The sequence below is a fragment of the Prionailurus viverrinus genome, chromosome A2 (assembly GCF_022837055.1).
Source record: "Prionailurus viverrinus isolate Anna chromosome A2, UM_Priviv_1.0, whole genome shotgun sequence".
Taxonomy (NCBI): Eukaryota; Metazoa; Chordata; class Mammalia; order Carnivora; family Felidae; genus Prionailurus; species Prionailurus viverrinus.
The window spans coordinates 82,006,763-82,026,607 of NC_062562.1; the positions used below are offsets into that span (position 1 = coordinate 82,006,763).

At 39.1% G+C, this 19,845-nt stretch overlaps 2 protein-coding genes across 6 annotated transcripts in view; one reads left to right on the forward strand and one right to left on the reverse strand.

Moving 5' to 3' along the window:
* CCDC146 (coiled-coil domain containing 146) overlaps positions 1-19,845 on the forward strand; it is a 114,662-nt gene that overhangs the window by 22,824 nt on the left and 71,993 nt on the right. The window lies entirely within an intron of this gene.
* Positions 6,665-19,356, reverse strand: FGL2 (fibrinogen like 2). 2 transcript variants are annotated; one of them, XR_007150478.1, is made up of 3 exons: positions 18,594-19,356; positions 15,212-16,112; positions 6,665-6,675 (listed from the first exon to the last, which is right to left on the reverse strand). XR_007150478.1 is itself a non-coding variant. In XM_047850787.1 (2 exons), the coding sequence occupies exons 1-2, from the start codon at positions 19,207-19,209 to the stop codon at positions 15,406-15,408; spliced, it is 1,323 nt and encodes a 440-aa protein (XP_047706743.1). In that variant the 5' UTR covers positions 19,210-19,356; the 3' UTR covers positions 13,318-15,405. The 2 variants fall into 2 exon arrangements, 1 of the variants encoding a protein (XP_047706743.1); XM_047850787.1 differs by lacking the exon at positions 6,665-6,675 and having other exon boundaries at positions 13,318-16,112.

Here is a 19,845-nt window from a genome sequence, read left to right on the forward strand (position 1 = left end):
TGTTTATTTTTCATTATATGTTTAATAAAATTTGAATTACCTCTATTTTTCTTTGATTCTTTAGCTAAACTGTTGTAGCAAAGCGATTAAATATTAGAAATAATAATCTATATTCAGATGCTTGTTTTTTTAGTTGTCACTGCAAATGGATGTTGCTTTCTATTTTTTAAATATATTTATGTATTTTTGAGAGAGAGAGAGAGAGAGAGAGAGAGAGCGCGCACAAGCAAGGGAGGGACAGGGAGAGAGGGAGACACAGAATCTGAAGCAGGCTCCAGGCTCTGAGCTGTCAGCACAGAGCCCGATGCGGGGCTCGAACTCATGAACCGTGAGGTCATGACCTGAGCCAAAGTCAGACACTTAACTGACTGAGCCACCCAGGTGCCCCAGATGTTGCTTTTTAAAATAAGGATTAGGAAGAAATACTTACTGGTATAGTTTTCTCCTTTGAGAAAGGTCTTGAGAGATAAAGTAAGTTGGCTTTTGAAAGCTTGTGGCTCTCAGTAGAGAATGTGCATCTTGTGAAACAGTACCTTCAGAAACCCAAGAACTATTTGAATATACATTTGACTTTGAACAACATGGGGATCAGGGGTGCCAATCCTCCTGCACAGTTGAAAATCTACATATAGCTTGGCTCCCCCCAAATTTAACTACTAATAGCCTACTGCTGGCCTTACTAATGACATAGTTGATGAACACATATTTTGCATTATATGTATTATACACTGTATTCTTACAATAAACTAAGTTAGAGAAAAAGAATGTTATTAAGAAAATCATAAGGAAGAGAAAATACATTACAAGCACCTTACTGTGTTTATTGAAAAACTCCATGTGTAAGTGGACCCACGCAGTTCAAACTGATATTACAGCATGTGACAGGATTTCTTTCCATTTTAAGACTCAATAATATTCCATTGTATGTATATACCACATTTTGTGTATCCATTCATCTGTCTATGGACACTTGGGTGATTTCCACCTCTTGGCTATTGTGAATAATGTTGCTATCAACAGGTGTACAAATATCTCTTCAAGATCCTCGCTTTCAATTCTTTTGAAGATATACCTACAAGTAGGATTGCCAGATCACAAATCCTGTGTTTTCTGATCTTGTTATCATTGCTAAAGTGCTCTCCATAGAGGCTGTAATAATTTATATTTCCAGAAACAATAAATGAATGTGTCTTTACTCACACCAGCACTGTGTGCTATCTAACTTTTTGACCTTTGTCACTCTGGGGCTGTCCCTAGTTATTTGGTACTTGGCATGGGGCAGGGATAGGAGTGTGGGGGTGTAGTGATAAGGGAAAGTGTATAGTGGCCTGAATGTGAGAACCTAACAAGGAGCCAGTTGAGAGTGTGGACTCTGGATTGGCTGGTTTGCATTTGAAAGTATACCTCTGGAAGGAGGATTCCTCTCAAAGTGGGGAGGGGGACAATAAGGGAGGCAGGAGGCCAAGGCAAGGTGACTCAGGCATATTATCAGGTTGTCTAGAACAAGGTGTATCCGGCCAACATAGTCACATAGTGCAAATGTCAAAGCGGCAACTCTACAGAAGCTAGAAGCATGGATACTACAAAGACCCATTTGTACTTCTTTTTTTGTGAGTTCTATTCACATTTTCTTTCCATTTTTCTGTTGTGTAGTTTTTTTTTCTTATAGATTCATAGAAACTCTTTATACATTTAGAAAACAGGCCTTTGTGTGTAATATGCATTGCTAAAGTCTTTCAGTTTGTTGGGTTTCTTTTGAGTTAGCTTAAGGTGGTTTTTCTTTATGTGGAAATGTATTTATTTGGGCGGGAATTTATTTCTTAATGTGCTTTTCTTTTACAGCTTCAGATTCCATGTCATACTTTAAGAAGACCTTTGTTACTCTGAGATGATAAATTTGTTTCCTGTGTTTTCTCCTAGCATGTTGATAGTTTGAGTCATCATATTTTAACCTTTGTTCCATCGGGCATTTATGGTGCCGTAAGGGCAAACAGAAAGGAGATGCCAGCAGCACGCTTAGAATCTAATGCCACGTCCAATGTCTTCTGAGGCAAAAGTTCTTTACATATCCCCAGCCCATCCATACCCAGCAGACGCAAACAGGTACACCAGGGTGCATCAGAGATACGAAACCAGGAGGTATGAGAATTACCTGACATCAAACCTCAGATTAAATGAATAGAGACTAGGGGCACGTGGGTGGCTCAGTTGGTTAAGTGTCTGCCTTCGGCTCAGGTCATGATCTCATGGTTCCTGAGTTTGAGCCCTGCATCGGGCTAGTTGCTGTCAGTGCAGAGCCTACTTCGGATGCTCTGCCTCCCTCTCTTTCTCTGCCCCTTCCCTGCTGGTTCTCTCTCTCTCTCTCAAAAATAAATAAAAACATTTTTTAAAAAATTTAAAAAAAAGAGCGACTATGCCATCTGAAAAGACTATGTCTAAGAATCAATAGGCTCAAAATATCTTAAATCTTAATGGCTTGGAAAAGAAAATCTCTGATCGGTGAGGGTGGGGGAATGGTTCCATAAAAATGGGTCTTTGTTCTAGCCGTGCATGTCCTAGCCATGCAACCTTGAGCAATTCAATCTGGTTCTCTGAGTCTCATTTTACACTAATAGTACATTTCTCAGCATATTAGCCTTCAGGGGTACCTCAGTGTCTACCCTGGTGGTAGACAGTTTTTTAAGCTGCTTCTGTCACTCGTTTCTAGTGGAAACCTTACACAGAAGCACACTATGTAAAGCAGATTTGGATGTAGGGATGCAGAGGGGAAGGATGCAGAGGGGAAGGTCCCTTTCACATCTCCTGTCACCACTGGCATCACTGGGGAAACCCCATGCTCTGTACAGATAGTTTGTGAGCTGAATAAAACTGAGCTCTCTCCCACCTTAAAATCCATCTCAACACAGCCTAAAGGAAACACAGATCTGCCTCCAGAAAGCCTTGGAAAGCACTCTGATTGTACGGAACGCTCCTTGGAGAAGAGAGGAGAGAGTTCCAAGGCATGTCATGCAGCAAAACCTCCTAAAATTCCTCATCACAGCACATGCCTCTCCCACACGCCTCTAAGCCCCTTTTTAAAAACTTCCCTAGAAATTGTTTCCCTACCCGCAAGCTGGTTTTTTTTCCCTCCCTATCTCCACCCATCTTCTCCTTGATATCTTTGGTCATTTCATTATTTTGTAAACAGTCTTCAGGGTTCCTTCCAATTTTCCTTCTCACCCCGTATCCCATTATCACCTCACAGACTCAGGCACAGAACTGAGCAATCAGGAGGTGGCAGGGGAGATAGTAGGTACTGTACTTAAATTTGAATTTTTCCTTCCCTTAGATTTTCTTGCCTAAGATTAAGTGTCACCTCCTTGACCACACAGGAAAATTCCTTTACAGTCTCCACCATTCCTTTCTTCTTTTTGTTACTGTCCCCGGTCACAGACCCCATGCTCCAGACAAGTTAGACACATGATTGTTTTCTGAACTAGCTCGTGATTTTCCAGCCTGCTGATCGATGCCTTTGCTCATCCCATACCCAGCCCAGAAGTGGTCTCCTTCACATTTCTGGGCTTCATTGTTCTCATCTTTCAAGGAAAGCTCAGATCCTATCTTTTTCTTCAAGCATCCCTCTTCCTGACAAAGTGTCATCACTTTTGCTTCTGTCAGTTCCCTGGATAGTGCCTGTACCTTATCCCACTTACCATTTTCTTTCCTGTGTTTTAAACTAGTAGCCTTAGGAACATTGAAAGCAGGAAGCCTATGCTGTTTGTCTTGATATTCCTAGCAAACTCTTAATTAGCTTACCATCTTGTGTGTAGCCAAGTCATTTTCAAAGAATGAATATTCATAGTAACTAGTTAGAGCCTTCTACTAAAAAAAACCCCACAAAACACACACAACACACACACACACACACACACACACACTACTGAATCACTATTTTACAAAGCAAACTTAAAGAGGAAATGTCTTCCAACTTTCTGAATGCATTTAACCACATCGAGTCTACCTAAAACTTCAGAGATTTAAATGTCTAAAGTTAGAAATACCATGCCAGGTTAGAATCGTCATGCATCTATATGAATTTTATTTTTGCGGGCTGAGCCCCCAAACAGATATGTAGTGGGGAGGCAATGATTTTCAAATATTTTTTTGAAAACAAACCTGTCCTTGGGGCGCCTGGGTGGCGCAGTCGGTTAAGCGTCCGACTTCAGCCAGGTCACGATCTCGCGGTCCGGGAGTTCGAGCCCCACGTCAGGCTCTGGGCTGATGGCTCGGAGTCTGGAGCCTGTTTCCGATTCTGTGTCTCCCTGTCTCTCTGCCCCTCCCCCGTTCATGCTCTGTCTCTCTCTGTCCCAAAAATAAATAAAAACGTTGAAAAAAAAAGAAAAAAAAAAGAAAAAAGGAAACAAACCTGTCCTTTAAGTGAAATTTAAGGTGGACTCCCAAGATATGAAATTAAATCAGAACTATTTACTAGGCGAGCAGTGTTTCCTACATCACACACTCTCTTGGCTTCTTCCTACCCTTGCTTTTTTTGGCATTCATGAACTATGTCTGCAGAACCTTAGGGACACAGTTTGAGAAGCTCTACTCTAGTTGTTCAACATGTTAAACACCAACTCCGTATTCATCATACAAATGTCAGTCTTCCTGTCCATCTTGCATAGCTACCCATGCTATGAGAGCCTCTGTAGATTTGCAATCGTTGACTTGATCAGATAAAGAGAAAATTTTTACTTGAATATAGAACAGAAATAGAAAGTCACCATCACACCATTCATTCGTAAGTGATGTTTACATTTTTAAAGAATTATTTTATGTAACAAATGAAAATAAGAACTTTGGCATTTACATGAGAGATCTTTTGGCTTCCAAAGAACTTACAAAGTGATTTGTACTTAAGCAGAATGTTTTCATCAGTGAATTCTGCCATGTAACCATGGAAGTAAAACAGTGTTTGGAGAGCATAGAATATTTGTTTGGCCTTTTCTGTCAGAGTTGTTATAAATTCTGACTTCGCTGCAGGAAGAAAATAAATTTTAACTGCTAGGTTAAGTAGGGACGTTAACACCCTTGAAAATGTATTAATTTTTAAAATATCTCCTGTCACCAGAATATTATGTAATTGTGTTGTTAAGATACAAAAAAAAAAAAACATGCCTCACTTTAAATTGAGATTTAATTGGAATCATTTTCCACTTGAAAAATTCACATAGAAAGTCAGAGCAGGGGTGATACTGAAATTTACTTATGAGTGTACTTTACCGTGGAATCACCATAGGTAATTTGTCATGGAAAATTAGCCCATTTCATGAGAAATATACCAAGAAAGCCAGGAAAGCTGAAAATGGGTAATGGTCTACAGATGATCAACAAGTTTTAGGGAACAGAGGTTGGTTTAATTGTTGGGCTTTTTTTTTCAGGGAAGACTTTAGTTAAGTGTAAAACATTACCTCCCTATTGCAACATTACTCACAGCAGAGAAAACATTGGAAATGCTCCAAGGAAAGTGTCCAGCACAAGACTGGCACTCGGCGTGTGACAGCTGCTTATCATTATTAGAATTCAGAAGGAAGAATCTCTAAACAAAAATTTAAAAAGGTTACTTAATTAACTGGTAAAAATTTGATACTACAGTTACTGAATGGGAAATAAATGTAAGCAAACAGTTTCGTGGACCCGTCTTTGGATAAACTTGTACATGAGCACAAACTATTTGCTTCTTGCAGGAAATGAGAAAGCCAATTTCCAGAGATAGAAACTGAACGAGTTTTCAAATTCTGCATGATTCCCAAATAAGATGAACCTTTGCATAAGGCCTTTTGTAAGAGAGAAGCAATTTGTCTTAAATGGCATCATCCTTAATTACTTGAGAAAACTTTGAATGCTAGAGATTAGACTCAGATTTTGAGAGTTTATATAATTATTATTTAGAAAAAGTCTCATTCAAAATACTTTGATAAACATATAGCATCATGCTATACACATAGTAGGCAAATAATAAATATTTCTATTAAAATAATAAACATAAATGTAATATCAAGTATTTTAAGAGGCTAAGACAAAAAGGCTACTTATTTTTAAATATGATTTTTTTGGAAGAATTTATATTCTGAGAGGTATAGTGTGGGTTTCCTTCTGAAAATCGCTGATAAAATAATGCAGATCTTTTTGAGATACCTTGTGATGTCTAGGAAGATGCTGATCACAAGTTAGCTAGATCATAGTTTTCGTTTTGGTTTACCCCTGGGACGTTAGGTGAGCAAAAGTGCAGAGGCAGAATTGAATATGGACATGGGAACAGCAGGCTGCTGACCTGACAGCAGTTGTCAAGGAGTAAAAGGAGCAAAGGAGAAGGAGCCAGGCTATGGGCTTGTGGAGGAAAAGAGAGACAGGAAAGAAATATTCCAGTTCAAGGAATAACAGCAGCATGAATCCACAGAATTTGTTACAGGGGATTTAAAGAAAACTATCTGAAGTTCTTTTATGTCAGTCTATTTTATTTTTTAAAGTTTATTTATTTATTTTGAGAGAGCTCAAGCAAGAGCAGGGGAGGGGAAGAGAAAGAGGGAGAGAGAAAGAATCCCAAGCAGGCTCTGTACTGTCAGTGCAGAGCCTGATGTGAGGCTCAAACTGATGAACCGTGAGATCATGACCTGAGCGGAAATCAAGAGTCAGATGCTTAACTGAATGAGCCACCCAGGCGTCCCAATGTCAGTCTGTTTTAAATAGCATTGTTCAGGGGTGCCTGGCTGGCTCAGTCATTTAAGCGTCCGACTTCAGTTCAGGTCATGATCTCACGGTTTGTGGGTTCGAGCCCCGTGTCAGGCTCTGTGCTGACTGCTCAGAGCCTGCAGCCTGCTTCAGATTCTGTCTCTGGCTCTCTCTGCCCCTCCCCGACTTGTGCTCTGTCTCTCTGTCTCTAAAATAAACATTAAAAAAATTAAAATAAATAAATAAATAAATAGCATTGTTCAAAATATGGTAGCTATTGGCTCATGGTGATTTTTTTTTTGTATTGACTTTTGACTCTATGAGCTGCATATCTATTTTATTTCAGTGGGCAGGTTTCCTTGCGTATTATAGCATGTGTCACAAATAGCATACATAAGCCTGCATGTGTATCATACATGTTCATCAGTGTGTGTATGTGTGCAAACACACACAAGGGGAACCTACCCATATACAGAGGACTACACCCATTTCCAGCTTGACCCAACATTAAGTAAAAATTGCCTGTCAGATTCATTTATAGCCATTCTAGTGTTAACACTTTGAAGGCCATTAGAAACAGAAGATTTTGGTTATTGCTAACTGGGATAACTTTTGGAAAATGTTTTTGAAAGAAACAAGCCTTGAGATCATTAATGTCTCTAAAATAAAGAGTAAGGATACCTGGGTGGCTCAGTCAGTTAAGTGTCTGACTTTGGCTCAGGTCATGATCTCACGATTCATGGGCTTCGAGCCCTGCATCAGGCTCTGTGCTGACAGCTCAGAGCCTGGAGCCTGCTTTGGATTCTGTGTCTCCCTCTCTTTTTGCCCCTCCTCTGCTCATGCTCTGCCCCTCTCTCTCTCAAAAGTAAATAATGAAAAAACAATTTTTAAATAAAGAGTAAAACCAGTCTCTGCTTAACTAAAGGTTTATAATCACAGCAAACTAGTACCCTAATGATTTTAAATGACCATACATGATTACTCAGAGTTCAGCATTACACTGTTAACAAAGAACACTTTTGGTCTGTGGCCTAGCTCATAATTCTCTTGCTATATATATATATATATATATATATATATACACACACACACATAAACACACCGTATCCTACATCACAGCACTCCAACTTCACAAGGTGCTGTGTCCCAGAAGATGCAGTATCTGAGATTTCAATAGGTGACCCTCCTCCCTTCTCTGTGAAGTGACAGCCTAAGTCACAAGCAATGATTTATAGAATACCATTTACAGAATACAGTATTTGCTTATAAGACATGCAGTAATTTGGGGCATATGGGTAGCTCAGTCAGTTAAGCGTTTGACTCTTGATTCCAGCTCAGGTTATGGTCTCACAGTTTGTGACTTTGAGCCCCTTGTCAGGCTCTGTGCTGACAGTGCAGAGCCTGCTTGGCACTCTCTCTCTTCCGATCTCTCTGTCCCTCCCTTGCTCTCTCTCTCTCTCTCTCTCTCTCTCAAAATAAATAAATAATAAACATTAAAAAAAAGACATCTGGTTTCTCAACAAAATACTGTTGCTGACAGAAGCAAGAAAAAGCACATCTAAATCTAAAATAATCTAGAGAAAGTTGTGATTCCGGTGGGAATAAATCTCTGCCCTCTCCATAAGGCAGCAGCCCTGTGACCTCTGAAAATGACCTAGTTCTAGGGTGGGCAGGGTGGGGGGAATGCAGCTGTGCTGGTTCCTCCTTATCTCCAACTTTTCTTCTGTGAAAGTCTTTGCTCCATGTACACTTACTAGGTTATCTCATTGAGGCCCATGATTGCCTTACCATCTACATTCTCGTATTTCTAAATATAGACCTGCATTTCTGAACCCTAGATGTCTTCTCCGTACATCATGCTCTCAAAATGCCATCCGCTGGGATGGATTATCGATCTCTGAGCTTAGAATGTTCAAAACTGCTGATCGCCACCCCTCACCCCATGCCAGCTACCAGACACGCTCTCCCTGCAGCCTTCCCCACCTCAGTGAACAGCAGCTCCGTCCCTCACAGTTGCTCAGGCCAAAGTCCTGTCATTTTCTGTGATCCCTCTGATCTTTTCACCATCCACCCCCCCACCCCCTCTCACCACCCCCCCACCCCCGCCCCCACCAATCTCTGGTCAGCAAATTCTGTCAGCTTTGCCTGCAGGACTTACTTCCCTGCAACCACCATGGTGCACATCTCTCTCCAAGATCATTGCCAACACTGTCAGATGACTGTGACTCAGTCATATTCTCCACTTAACAACCAGAGTGGCCCTTTTCAAAGTGGGTGAGATCATGTACCTCCACTAGTCAAAACCCTTAGGGCTTTTACCTATGTGGAGGAAAAGGCAGAATTCTTACCATGACTTTTAAGGTCTAGATGGTCTGGCAGCTGCCACGCCACCCCAGCTCCCCAGCTCCTCTGATCTCATCTTCCAACCCCCCTCTGTCTTAGACTGTCTGCTTTTTCCTACACTGGCCTCCTGGCGGACCCTAAAACAGGCCAAGCACCTTTGCACCTGATGCTCCTTTGGCCTGGATATCTTCTCCCAGCTATCTGTCTGGCTCATTCTCTTATATCTTTAAGACTGTTCAAATGTCACCTCTTCAGGGAGGTCTCCCCAGACTGCCTATGTAAAATAGAATCCTTCCTCTCATACTCCTTATATCCCTTATCCTGTTTAATTTTTATGGCATTTTAATATATTGTTTATTTATTCATCTCCTCTGATAAGATATAAACTCCCTGACTACAGGGTTTTTGGTAACTGATGTATCTCTGACTTCCTAAAACACATGGTATACACTCAGTAAATGCTTTTTTTTTTTTAACGTTTATTTATTTTTGAGATAGAGAGAGACGGAGCACGAATGGGGGAGGGGCAGAGAGAGAGGGAGACACAGAGCCGGAAGCAGGCTCCCGGCTCTGAGCCATCAGCCCAGAGCCTGACGCGGGGCTCGAACTCACGGACCGTGGGATCGTGACCTGAGCTGAAGTCAGATGCTTAACTGACTGAGCCACCCAGGCGCCCCAGTAAATGCTTTTTTGAATGAATTACACCTGAATCCACTCCAACATTTCTATCTCCACAAGGCTTTACGTTCCAAGACATTTCTGGCTTCTTTTTTTAGTTAGCGTGAGCTGCTGTCGAAACTAGGTTTTCGTTAACTAATCAAAGGAACTATTAGAAGCAAACACCTCTGCTCAAGCTAGCCCACAGAATCCAGAACTTCTGGTAAATATACCCATATCAATAGATCTGGTCTCATTTTTTTTTTCTTTTTTTTTTTTTTTTTAAATTTTTTTTTCAACATTTATTTATTTTGGGGACAGAGAGAGACAGAGCATGAACGGGGGAGGGGCAGAGAGAGAGGGAGACACAGAATCGGAAACAGGCTCCAGGCTCTGAGCCATCAGCCCAGAGCCCGACGTGGGGCTCGAACTCATGGACCGTGAGATCGTGACCTGGCTGAAGTCGGACGCTTAACCAACTGCGCCACCCAGGCGCCCCGATCTGGTCTCATTTGAAATTCTGTTTTTTGCTTCCTTAGTCTAGCAACCTCAAAATCTGTCCCCACATGTATTCCCCAGCTTTCTGCTGATAAAAATTCACAAATTTGTATAAAGGCTTCTCCTCAAATTTGACATCATAATTTACATGAGAGCATGCCCTGGTTACAGGTCTGGAGAGGCTGAGGAGTGGGATGAAGGAGCCTCATGGAGAATAAGATCTCTCCCTCAGAAGAGAAAGCAACACTCTTGCAACAGGATGAGCCTCCTCAGTGTGGGGAGAGGGGCCACTTCAAGGAGCAAAGGTGGCTCATTCACATTTGGGAATTCAGGGGAGTGAGTTCTCCAAGTATACCCAATTTCCCTCATTTCTATTCTCACTTCCAACTCTTCCCAATCAGTAAACAAAAGAAACCTGGCATAAATACGATTCAGTAGACATTGCATTTTGGCAAGACACAGGATGAAATTAGTTGGGATTCAGCCAACTCTCTTGTCACCTCTGGGGAGAGGGAGGAGATTGGAATTAAAGGTGGTCTAGAAAGGGGTCTTTAGTCTCATGGTAATTTTTTTAAATTAAACCATTCATGAATTTGGTATGATTAAAATTAATTTCAAAATTATAATATGGTATAAGAAGTATGAAAAAAACACTTTTTTTTCTTTAGGAACACGGGTAGAACAATCACGGTCTGTTCTGGTACTGCCATGCGTGGTATGGACCCAGAGGCACGGTCCCAGAACCCCTTCTAAATTAGAGGTTTGCCAGTGTACGTATGTACCCAGTCTATAGTATATCTGATTCTCTCTTGCCAAATTTCCCCCTGGCTTCAACCACTTCTCACCTGTGTTCACAATCTCCCAAATCCTCAGATTTGACAGTATCTGCTCCTTCCCCAGTTATAACTCCAGCTTCCTCAGACTACAGCTCTCTTTGGTAACATATTTATGAACCACTTTGAATAACAACACTGTCACAAATTGGCTTTACATCCTAGCCAAACAGATTGATTTCAAGGTAGAACCCAGACAATTGTTGAATAATGTACATATAATAAGGAATATATAGGATGGTACAGGACCGAAGAAGAGGGGTACCAACCCCCTCCTAATGTTACCAGAACAGAATGCCCAAAAGAGATAACTATTTAGGAGAAGGGAGAGGAGGATGGGGAGAAGGTGATACATATATATGTTCTAGGTGCTTCGTATGTTATCCTCTCAATAACTCTATTGGGCAGATTCTACTGTTATCCATTTAAAAATTTTGTTTATTAAATGTTTTTATTTATTTTTGAGAGAGAGAGAGAGAGAGAGAGAGAGAGAACAGTGGGGGAGGGGCAGAGAGAGAGGGAGATGCAGAATCTGAAGCAGGCTCCAGGCTCCAAGCTGTCAGCACAGAACTCAACACAGGGCTCGAACTCACCAACGGGGAGATCATGACCTGAACCGAGGTCAGATGCTTAACAACGGACTGAGCCACACAGGTTCCCCTACTGTTATCATTTTATAACTGAAAGAACCAAAGGACTGTGAGATTAAGTGACTGTGTTTGTGATCCCACAACTTGCAGATGGTAGAGCTGAAATTCAAACCTAACAAGTCCAGCTTCTGAGTCCCTGCTCTAGATCACGAGCAGTAAGAAGACAAAACTCTGGTAGAGGATGGCCTTCTATCTAGACCAAGGGAACAGTATACACAGAATAATGAAAACTTCAGGGAATGTGGGGATTGTGCAAGAACAGGGGGTTTATTTGCTGGATTTATCATATAGGAAATGAGCAGTTGTTGGAAGGTTTTAAGCAGGGCAATAATATGATAACAACTGTATTTTTAAATAGTCTCTCTGACAGTGAAATGGAGGGTGGGTTGGAATAGATGGAAACTGGATGCATAGGTTACTCTGAGAAAGCATTTGCATTATCCAAAGGAGTTGATGAGGGCTGAGCCAGCAGGAATGTTAATGATGGAAAAAGATGGAGCTAAATGCTGCAAAACAAAACGGAAACTTTTGTATTTCAAAGGTGTCAACAGTATGCTGGAGGGAAGTGAGATAATGGTCTTCCTGTTAATGAAATAGAACTCATTAAAGTCTTCAAAAAGAGTCAAAGGTAAAGTCTAGTTAGGTGAACATTATGCAACTTTTCAGACAAGAGTAAATATATAAATATTATTTTACTAACAATATTTAATGTTTCCATATTGCAGAAATAAATAGAGGTGAAGATTAAATCTTTTATTTTATAGGGTGGTTAAAAGACATGAGACATAAACTTATTTATACATAAGAGAAAAGAAGAACTCTAAATAAAAGCTTATCATGATGACATTACCCATAACTTTTACTTTTAAAACCTTTCCCTGGGTAGCCACTCAAAAATAAGGACCAGCAAATTTTGTTACTAGAGTATCTTTTATACTTTGTATATTTAAGCTCTTTATTGGACAGATGTGTCATTCATTCATTTGAAGCGTTACTGCCTATAGGAAAAATCTGATTTTTCTTCTTAGCAATGAGTGGATCAGTTTCACTTGGAATATCTTTTTTTTTTAAGGACTTCTATTTTCACTTTATATTCTTTTTTTTTTTTAAGGTTTATGTATTTTTGAGAGAGAGAGAGAGAGAGAGCACAAGCAGGGGAGGGGCAGAGACAGAAAGGGAGACACAGAATCCAAAGCAGGTTCCAGGCTCTGAGCTGTCAGCACAGAGCCCGACACAGGGCTTGAACTCACGGACCAGGAGATCATGACCTGAGCGGAAGTCGGAGGCTCAACCAACTGAGCCACCGAGGTGCCCCTCAGTTGGAATTTCTAAGGACTAGTTTTAGTCAACATTTTCAAAGAATGATAAAGTTTAGAAATAAAGTCTTATTAAGATAACAAATATTAGCCTTTAAAATGGAACCAATTTGTTAATAATCAATCCACATTTGTGAACATTAGCACATATTAGTGAATAAATATGTTAAAGCAAAACGCTCTTTCAGATATAATCTATTTCCATCAACATGTTAAAGATTAGCAAAGTATAAAATATATTTTATAAATGACATGAAATGATAAAGTATAAAATATATTTTATAAATGACATGAAATGATTTCAAGAACGAATTTCTATGTCACAGAATTTTTTATTGGAAAAGTGTCATAAAAGTATAATAGAAAATAAAATTTGATCCTTTGAAATAAGTGGAAAGATAAAAGGCAGCTTTTGAGTATTTACATGGATTAATGGATTATTTGGCAAATCTTCTGAAATGATAATCTCATTCCCATTATATCAGTGGATACTCACTTTATGAGCTATTTTTCTTTAGAACTGTATTTTGCGCAGAGTCCGTATATTTTCCTTTTTTCAGTGTGAGAAATAGAAGTTTGAGAGGATCAGATCCTGCTTCATGAGTCCATTTTTGATCATGGGAATTGACTTAAACTTATGCATATATCAACAATTACAGATAGTAAATGAAAATTCTCTTACGTGAAATAAATACATTGTATAAAATAAAAATCTTCTTAATTTTTTTAAAAAAACAAAAAAGAATAAAAGTGTAAATCAGTTACATTTACATCTGTTATGCTATTGAGTAGATATGAAGCTTTTGAAATGTACCATGATATTTTGTATTTTGGCTGTCACAATTCTCTTTGCATTTCTCTTGCCTTAATACTTTAATAGTATTCATAATAACTTAATTTTCATCATGTGTACCTGAAAACTTTGTATGTCATATATTTTTAAGAGTATCTTGCTTCTTTTTGGTTAGAATTTTCTATAAAGGGCAATATTTGAAAAAGTTACTTTGTTTCCTAAAGCTACTATCCTTCTTAATTATTTTCAAATTATGAGTAAAGTTGCATCTTTTTGAGTATATTTTGAGTTACTGTGGTAGAAACAAACTAGAAATTGAAGACTGAATACATTTCTATGACTCACATACAGTATAGTGTATTGTTTCAAATTTTATTCTAGAGTATATTTTAAATGTTCAACAGAATACCACTGTTCTCTCTGAAATGATCCCTTTTTTACTATGATTAAATTTAACACACTATTTTTTTTAATAATCTTTAAAAAATGGTCTGCACTCCAGAATTAGTGAGTTATAAAAGCTTCATATATTTTAGTTTGGTTAAAAAAAATAAACACCTGTATTTAAATTTTCTGATAAAAATATAAGCAATACACCAGTTAGGGTTGAGATATACATAATATTTGAACTACTATTCTATATATATCAAAATACATATGTCTTATAAAACTTAGCTTTATATGAAGTGAATCACTTAATGAAAATATTGCTTTGGATATAAATGCTTTGGCCCTCAGAGTAATCTAGTCTATAAATAAATGCTTCATTCCCACCCACACCTACCCTTCCAAAAGAAAGCCTACCAGTAGTCATGCACAGTAATGAGCAATCTTAAATTAAAAACTGTTGTGCAACCAAAGCAAAGGAAGCTAATTTTTATAGTAAAGCAGTTTTAACCATCCAACACCTAAAGAGTTATCAACTGTGAATTAATAACCTTTAAATCATGGTCTTTAAGGTTGAATTAATTTTCTGAATGCTTTTAGGAGTGACATTATGCTACCACCAAAATATTTTAAATGACAAATATTTTACATTTCACAAATAGTACATGAACAGGTTTAATTACATATATTTCCCTTTGCCTGGGAGCTAAAATGCTGTAGGGTCTTCCTGACCCAAAAGAAATGCCATAAATTGAGAAGGTTTATCTCAGAATGAGGATTAAAGTATTTAGAGACATAAATAGCCAATAACTGACTATAGCCTGAAAAAAAGGTATTTAAGTCACAATCAAAATACAGATTACTTGTGTAAAAATCCAGCCTGCTAAATAAACAATGATTTCATAATTATAGCAAGTAACATAAGTAAATAGAAAATCTTTCAATTAATAGAAATTAAGGGAATCATAAATCTAATGTGTAATTCTCAACACTCCTAATTGCTTTGCAAATATTCATCTGGATAACAGTATAACAGCAACAAAAGACGCCTATAAAATGTGTGCTTTTTCCGCTTTATTTCAAATGCTGTGTAGCATAAGAACCTATTCCTAGAGATAAATTTTTAGTCATAGTAAAGGAGTATAAAACATATTCCAAAGTGCTCAAGGAATTAATTGCCGTATTAGGTAATAAATACCCAGAGGAATGAGTTTAGTGATTTATGGCTTAAAGTGCTTGGGTCTCATCATCATTTTAGCCTCTTTGAAGGAGGACTTGTAGCCACCAGGGTGTGCCTCAGTTATACCAGGCCAGGTGCCCCAGAAAATCCCATTACGGACACCTCTATATTTTTGGTGATAATATTTGCCATTTAAGTTTGCAGAAAGACATGCATCAAACCACCAGCCTGAACTGTAATAGAGCCCACAGTTCCCAGAGGGATACCGATCATTGTCTCTATCTGGGGTGGTGAAATACTTCAGATCATGGTTGTAATGTTTACTGAAATGTAAGGCATCTCCAGCTGTGCCGTTATAATTACCGATGTGCAAACGGTATTTGAGAAACTCGTTGGCCACGTAAAATTGATCATACAAGGCATAGAGTTTGACACCATTAAAGTCTTCAAGATCAATTCTTAGAATCATTTCTTTACTTTTGGTCAAAAGATGAATTTTATCGTTCCCCAGCCAAAATTCTCTTCTGAGGTTCCCAAAGCCTACTTTGTAGTCTTGCCATGTTCTGGTGAAGTTGGTACTTCCATCGAGACGTGCCTGCAGCACTGTCCAGCCTCCCCCCATGGTCTCCATGTCACAATAAACTTCGAAGCTACTGTTTTTGGGATCCGGTGTGACTCTGTAGGTCTCACTGCTTCTTTTGCCTATTGTGTAGTAGTCAGAGCAATCTTTATATATTAGATGTTGAACTGAAGGGGGAAGAAGAGAAAGACATTGGATTTTGTTACTAAAAATGATGCATATGAAGAATTCTTTATATGTACAAAAGCAGTTTGATAATTTAGTCAGTGGTGTTCATGAAACCTTGCTCTGCAAAACTTACTTGAACCTGTTTAGCAAATGTTTATTAAAGCCTCAGAATAAGAACTTGGTGCTATAAAGCAGACAAGGCTCTCCAACATACTCTTGGTTGGTAATAATAGTAACAACGTTCACAAAAAACAACAACGAAGTCAATAAAATAGTTTTGGTAATTTAGTAATACTTAGTGAGTGCTACTTATGTGTTCTAGGCATTCTGCCAAAGACTTGATAACATTTTCACACTTAGTCTGCACGTTGACCTTATGATGTAGGTATTATTTCCAATCTGCAGGTGAGGATACTTAGTTAGGGTCAAAGAGAACCAGTGGCTTGGTCAACTTCACAGAAGCATTAAGTGGTAGAGCCAAGACATGTACTGAGACCTGGCTGGCTGTAAAGCTTGTTCTTGTAACTACTGCATTCCTTGGTCCTAAAGGTCAGATGCTTCCAACCCTTCTAGAACTGCATTCCATGTTTACAGAAGAAGCAGAGTTTCTATTTCCTTTCACCTAACAGGGCTGATATCCTCTTCTGCCAGAAAGTTTTACAGGATATGTTCCAAATTATGTATTAAAATTCTAATGTACAGACTTGATCATAAATTCATATTTATTTTACTTTCTTGACAACTAAATTAAGAAACTCAAGTAAAAAAAGATTTTTTTCAATAATATACCAATATCCTTTTTTTAATGCTTCCACACATACGTTTGCAAACACTTTTCTCTTTCCAGTATTTTATTTAAATTCAAGTTAGTTAATGTATAGTGTAGTTTGGTTTCTGCAGAATTTAGTGAGTCATCACTTACACACAACACCCAGTGCTCATCACAACATGTACCCTCCTTAATGCCCAGCACTCATTTAGCCCATCTCCCCACCTCCCCTCCAGCAATCCTCAGTTTGTTCTCTGCAGTTAAGAGAGAACTTATGGTTTGCCTCCCTCTCTCTTTTTGCCTTATATTTTTCCTTCCCTTCCCCTATGTTCATCTGTTTGTTGCTTAAATTCTACATATAAGTGAGATCATATGGTATTTGTCTTTATTTGACTAACTTATTTCACTTAGCATCATACTCTCTATACCAACATTCTTATTCTGAATTTATTATCTGGAACGTATTTAGCCAGTGTTTCACATGTTTGGTTTCTAGAAAAGAACAACAGGTGGTTATGTTCAGGATGGTTCTGTAGGAATAAAATACAGGTATTTACTCTTAGATAATTTTTATAAGGATTTGGGCCAGATAAAGTAAGTTACTACTCAAATCAAAACAAAATCTGTTCATGTGTATTTAGAACTCAAAGTATTTCAACATTTCCCCTAAACTCTTAGTATAAAAATAGACGGTAGAATTTTGTTCATATCATTACAAGCTGCCATGCAGCAGCAAATCTAGTGTGCACCCAGGGATGTCACCTGAGATGTGAACTTCTGCCTTGCCATTCAGGGTATGTTCAGATACGGGCTGGCAGGAGTATTAGCAACAGTGGTTCTTGAAAGCCCCACCTTCAGATCCCTAGCAGATTCCTTGGGGATGGAGCACACATGAGGTGCTTGTTCCAAATGAATGTGATCTCCATCCAGGCACCATATCCCTTCAACCTTACATGCATGGTAAGTGGAGGTCCTAATGCAGAGATGGCTTTCCAAAGTGTAACAAGACCATCAGCAGCAGTGAATCAGGTGGAAAGCCAGCACTTGGAGGAACCAGTGCCACAGCTACAAGTTTGTGGGCACAGTAGGTAACTAAGTTTGTGGTCTTCTGTCATGCCAAAACTCTCCCCTTAAAATGTTTTTGTGCCACTTAAACCAAAAAGTTTTGCACACACAAGAAGCCATATAGCTGCTTTTATTCCATTTATAAAATCTGTTTTCACTAGATATTTGGGATTATGATTGGCAGATAAGTTAAAATCTTGCAAAGATTTCCTGTGGCCACATGAGAGGAGCAGTCAGCCAACCACAGGAAACTGACTTCCAATGAACAAAGCACAGCTGGAAATACTGCCTTATCTGTGTTGTCTTCAAACACTTCAATGAGGAGATAGATAAGTGAAATGAAGTAAAATATTAAGAAATAATATCTCTCTACTTTGGTTTGTGTGTAGCTCTGGCATTAACAAACAAGAGCTTTGAAATTGAAAGTGCTTTCTAATGGATACAGAATTATGATTTTTGTAATTAAGTCTTGTTTCTGTGGTCACATTTGCAAAGATATTAGTTTTTCCTGTACTACCTTGATGAATAAAAGGCTTAATTTCTTTCATCTGTCCTTTGTCTAACTTCTTTGCAAAAGTTAATGATTATAGATCCTGTCTAGCTATATAATATTCATGAACAGATGGTAAGAAGACATTATACATACCTGGACGTGACTGTATTTCTTCTTGATTGGGACACTTAGATGAACACTTGCCATCCAAACTATTGACTACAAATGTTAGATTTGCCACTTTGCTGTCAACATAATTTTCTATGTTGTTCATATTTACAAGGTTGAGCTTCTCCAGGCGACCCTGAAGCACATCGATCTCTTCCTTTGCATTCTTTAGGTCAGAGGACAGCTTGTTAACCTCACTCTCTAATTCTCGAACTCTGTTGTCATCAGCTTCTCCTAGCGCTCCTGGGCTAGGTAACAGCCGTCCATTTCTGCCCGGGTCTCGGCTGTCGTCAGCTTGCAGTTTGCAGTCTTGGCAAGATTTCTTGAGGCTATTTACCATTTCCTTGAGGTTCTGGACTTCCTTGAACACCTCCTCAATCCTGACGAACTGCTTCGGGAGCTGAATGGTCAGTGGCGGCAGGCTCACCTGGTAGGGGCATTCGCTCCCCTCCTCGCATTTCCCTCTGCTTTCTAGTCTCACCGGGCAGGCATCCTTGGCCATTTCATCTTTAACTTCCTCCGTTTCATTGTTCGCCACAACCAAAACGCCATAAGCCGCAAGGACAGCCGAGCTCAGCCCCCACCAGTTGGCTAGCTTCATCGTTGCTCGGCAGCGGCGGTGGCCCTCACCCCAGCAGGGACGCGTGCGGGCCGGCGCTGTTTTAATAGCCGCAGCTGCCTGCCTGAGTCAGGTTTTCTGTGTTCTCAGAAAAGGGCGGGAGCGCTTGCATCACCAGTTTCAGAATCACAGAGGAAGAGGAGACTGTCCTCTTTACACGCAGCTTGCCAAAACCTGTTATTTATTCTCAAAATAATACGCATCAGAATTACTGTGGTTGCCTGGGTGTACAGATTCCTCAAGTTTCACTTTTACCATTTAGTTTATGAAGCACCAGAAAAATCTTGGATTTCAAAATAATTATGCTTGAAATAAATTGTACTTAACGCCCCTGGAAAAACTAGCTTTTAAAGATAAAAAAAATTAATGTGCTAGTTACCCAGACTGAAGAACAGAAAGTTTACAAAAATGGAAATGGTCTTTTTTTCCTTTGTAGAATGGGGTGAGTCATCGGGGATTCTGTATATTCTTCATGTTGGAGTTTCAGGTGAAATGCTAAGCACTTAAATTTTTTTGTTAATATGGCAAAAAGTGCAGCTTTCAGACTCATGCCATGCACTTTTGTTTCATCTATTTGAAAAACAGAAGAAAACTGGTAGAAAGGGGTTACTATCTATT